Here is a 3,657-nt window from a genome sequence, read left to right as displayed (position 1 = left end):
AGTTTTGCCTACATGAATTGGCAACCTGAAATACGCAATGAAATGCACTCAGGAGCAACAGTACTTTCTGTAGGCACAGCGTGAGTTAAAGATTTAAGCAAACGCTCGTCACCACACCCCACTCTAATCTCCTATTGTGATCTGATTGAAGTCCTCGTGCACGAAAAGATTTCGCAGTTTCTTGCAAAACTTCTCAACAAAAGCACTAGGAAGGAGCCACTATGGGCCCTGGAAGATTACACGCTCCAAAGATCCTCTCCTCTAAGCTGCACCTAGACAAAGCAGCAACAGAACAACATCCCTGTTTAACTCTCGAATATATTTCGGTTTTGCATTCAGAACAAGTTCAGGGCTGTTTGCTAATTATCAGCATCACCCGAGCTGAACTTTGCATTTCACCTTCGGCAAAAATGACGCCGTGTTACGGTTTTGCCGAAGATTTAACATGGAAAGCTGAATAAGTATATGCGCAAGGCCACGTTCGGTTGAGGGAGCAGCAGGGTAAGCGGGGTAGATATGACCCAGATTCCCACCCATTATTCAGCGACATGCTTTGTACTTACACAAAATTTGTATCTAACATAGATGGGCTCGCAGGTGTACCTGCTTGAAGGGCGGCCCAGTTAAGCATGTGTGACTGGACTGTTTTGCTGTACCGACCGCCAATGCTCTACGGCAACTCGTAAGCAAGCAAGAATATGTCACCAGCCTCGCTTGAAACCAATCATGAAAAACAAATATTTTTGAGTAACTTCAAGTTTTTAGCCATGGAAGGTGTTACGTTGTGATGTGAGTCGTAGGCGGCGACTCAATCGCAAACCAGTAAAGGTCCATCACATGTGCGAAACGGTCACATTGTGTCTATACTGTACAGATCCACTCTAAGAGCATTACATCGTTGACTGCAACCCTCATGCTACAAATTTTGCACGACTACAGAGCCTATTTCTGCACACTGGCTGGGAATGTGGCTCATCTGCCTGTGCGGCCTCCAAGCTACAAATTTTCTTTAACTGCAAATCCTATCTCTGCATATTGGCTGAGAATAAGGCTCATCTCTGCTTCTCTTACCCCGAGTTTTCTATTGGACTTGTGGTCTTATGCATTTTACTCGAATATTTCATTTCATTTGCAGAGCTAACTAGGCCGATGTGACTAGAGGCATTCCGACTGGTATCCTCGCAATCGAGAAGGCAGCTTAAGAGCATCACCACGAAGTTCTAATTCAGCAGCTAAATCTTAAAGTACTTGTAAGTAATTTTATGGTTAGCAGAGGGGCAGTTACAGTGCCTATGATTAAAGAAGCGGCACTGGCAGTCGGATAAAAGCTAGGGGGACTCCTGTCCCCGCCGTTAACACACGGCATCCTACTGGGTCCTAATTTCGTTCGTTGGCAACTCGCCCTCTTCCCGGATTTCTCCTACTCATTCTGCTGGCTTTTGTCGCACTTCCTTATCATTTGCTTCATTTGCTACCCACCATGTATCGGCCCTGTCTGTTAACTTGGTACATTGGCCTGCTCGCTGGAGCAGCAATAGGCAACTTTTCAGCTGCAGTCCTCACTCGCTCTGCCAACACTAATCCCCATTATGACATCATGGATACAGAAACCGCTTTCCTTCAAGCTGTTTCAACGGACATACAGACCGAGGACGCAACTACAGGTGACCTGCGCGGGAGAATAGATGTTTTCAAGGTGCTTGTGTATTTGCCTGTATATTTGGACTTTACTTTACCATGCCTTCTCTGCAGTTCTTCCCGTTGGTGTATAGGTTCAGTCGGACCAGCACAGGTCTGGTGGTCATCTCCTAAGTAACATGTAAAGATTTGATTTGCGAATTTGTCCACAATTTGCTTGATATCCCGTGTCACTTGTGGACCGCTTCAGTTTGTTTGCCCACCATGAATATACTGAGGGTGCTTAACCTTCGTGACCAGGCGTTGGAGGCCCTCGAACCGGAGACAGGAGGAGCAAGTGTAGGAGAAGAAGAAGAAGATCGAGAAGAGCTTCCAAAGTCAAGAACAGCAGCTGACATCGCAAAAGAACTAGCAGGTACCAAAGCGGAGACCTGTGAATCGGGAGCTACGGCGAACGCAAACAAGGTGTGATTTTCAATGTCAGTTTCAGTAGAGTAGATATGTCCGCGAGTAATGAGAAACCCAGGAGAATAGTCTTACTTGTCTGAATGCATGAGTGGTATCTGATCGTGCGCTGTCGTTTTACTGCAGCATATTGGGCTTGTGATTCCTTTCGAATACTCCACAACCTTTGACTGTGGATCCCTGATCCAGGACCATTTTGCCGCAGGACTGAGCCATATGCAAGAGTCTGTCTCTTTCCTTCTTTGTTCTGTAGTTTGCTTGCTTCAATTCAGGTTACAAACTTGTGTCCACCACGCAGTCTTCTGGAGAATTGATGTGTATTTTTTAGAGCATGACTTTTCTTTTGTTTTCTAGTATCGCGGTCACAACTCGAAAATCATGGAAAACTCCTCTTATCACCTTTTGGCCATCCATTTTCACGTCTTATCTGCCATCTGCGTCGGTTACGCAGATCAAACTTCGATCCGGCTACAGGCGCGTATGACACTGGGAAAGCCCCATTTGATAACTTATCGGCCAGCAATGTTGCCAACATCATGTGGAGCAAAAGCACGAAGGCATCTTGTGCCGTTACGAAAAACTGCCAGGCCGGTCACAACGTTCTGTATTGCCGTCTCGTAGAGCCTATTACAAATGCAGACAAGCCGTTCACGTGAGTTCGCTTCCACCCACCGATAGGGCTCGCAACACTTTTGCAGATTGCCAACATTTGCTTTCACCGAAGAGCCAAACAAGTATGCAAGAATAGAATGCAGGAAGGTACAGAAGCTCGACATGAAACGTCGTGACCTTCAGTGGCCAATGATGCATGCTGCTGACTGCAGGACTGAACTGTATGAGGCTCTCTTGCAGCGGCAGGCGGGTTCATCGTCTATTGCACTTACCAGCATTGCCACGACATTTTTCTGCGCCGCCTTGCTCTTGTTAAGTTAATTTTGTTAAGCATATGGCAACAGCAGGAAGGACCCAGCAGACGAGATGCAGCAGGTCGGGATCCTTTCGCTGTGACGATGCCTTCGCCGATGTGGCGATTCGAGAGTGTGACGAAGAAGGCCTTTGGGTCTGGATTCGCAGTGAATTTGCCATTTTCCTAGGTTTGTTTCCGTTCTAGATTCCGCCCCTCCCCATGTACTATCTGAGGGAAATTAGCGTCATGCCAATCCTCCAACTTTCATTTTGAACCCTGTTGTGGTACTTTGTGCTTCGAATACGCGTAATACGCGTACATCAATTTTTCTTTCGGCAATCGTTTTCCTCAAAGCGCAACAAAGATATTCCACGCAGGCTTGTAGGAAACGGCCAATTGGAGCGATGAACAGTGAATTAGGCCTGCAGCACGCACGTGAACTTGGGCCACTCCTCACGCACGTCAACTTGGACCGCTCCTATGGATATTCACAACTCTGGCACCGCAAACCTAGCTGTTTTGCGAATCCACACAGAAACATATTTATATATATAGGTCTGCAAGACGTGGGCAGTGGCCCACGGCTTGTAGACCGGAAAAGGGTTCATCAGGGCCTCAAAGACGCTGATAATCCCTTTCCCGACAAT

General features: G+C 46.9%; 1 protein-coding gene across 1 annotated transcript; it reads left to right on the top strand.

Moving 5' to 3' along the window:
- Positions 1 to 1,480: 1,480 nt before the first annotated feature.
- ETH_00013135 (SAG family member) lies at positions 1,481 to 3,036 on the top strand (the record flags this gene model as incomplete). The annotated part of the gene is made up of 5 exons (XM_013372553.1): positions 1,481 to 1,664; positions 1,889 to 2,103; positions 2,230 to 2,327; positions 2,555 to 2,755; positions 2,928 to 3,036. 5 exons carry the CDS (start codon positions 1,481 to 1,483, stop codon positions 3,034 to 3,036), a joined length of 807 nt encoding a protein of 268 aa, XP_013228007.1.
- Positions 3,037 to 3,657: the final 621 nt, after the last annotated feature.

The sequence above is a fragment of the Eimeria tenella genome, genomic scaffold, assembly GCF_000499545.2.
Source record: "Eimeria tenella Houghton genomic scaffold, Eth_scaff10, whole genome shotgun sequence".
Classification (NCBI taxonomy): domain Eukaryota; phylum Apicomplexa; class Conoidasida; order Eucoccidiorida; family Eimeriidae; genus Eimeria; species Eimeria tenella.
This window is presented reverse-complemented; position numbering and strand designations above follow the sequence as displayed.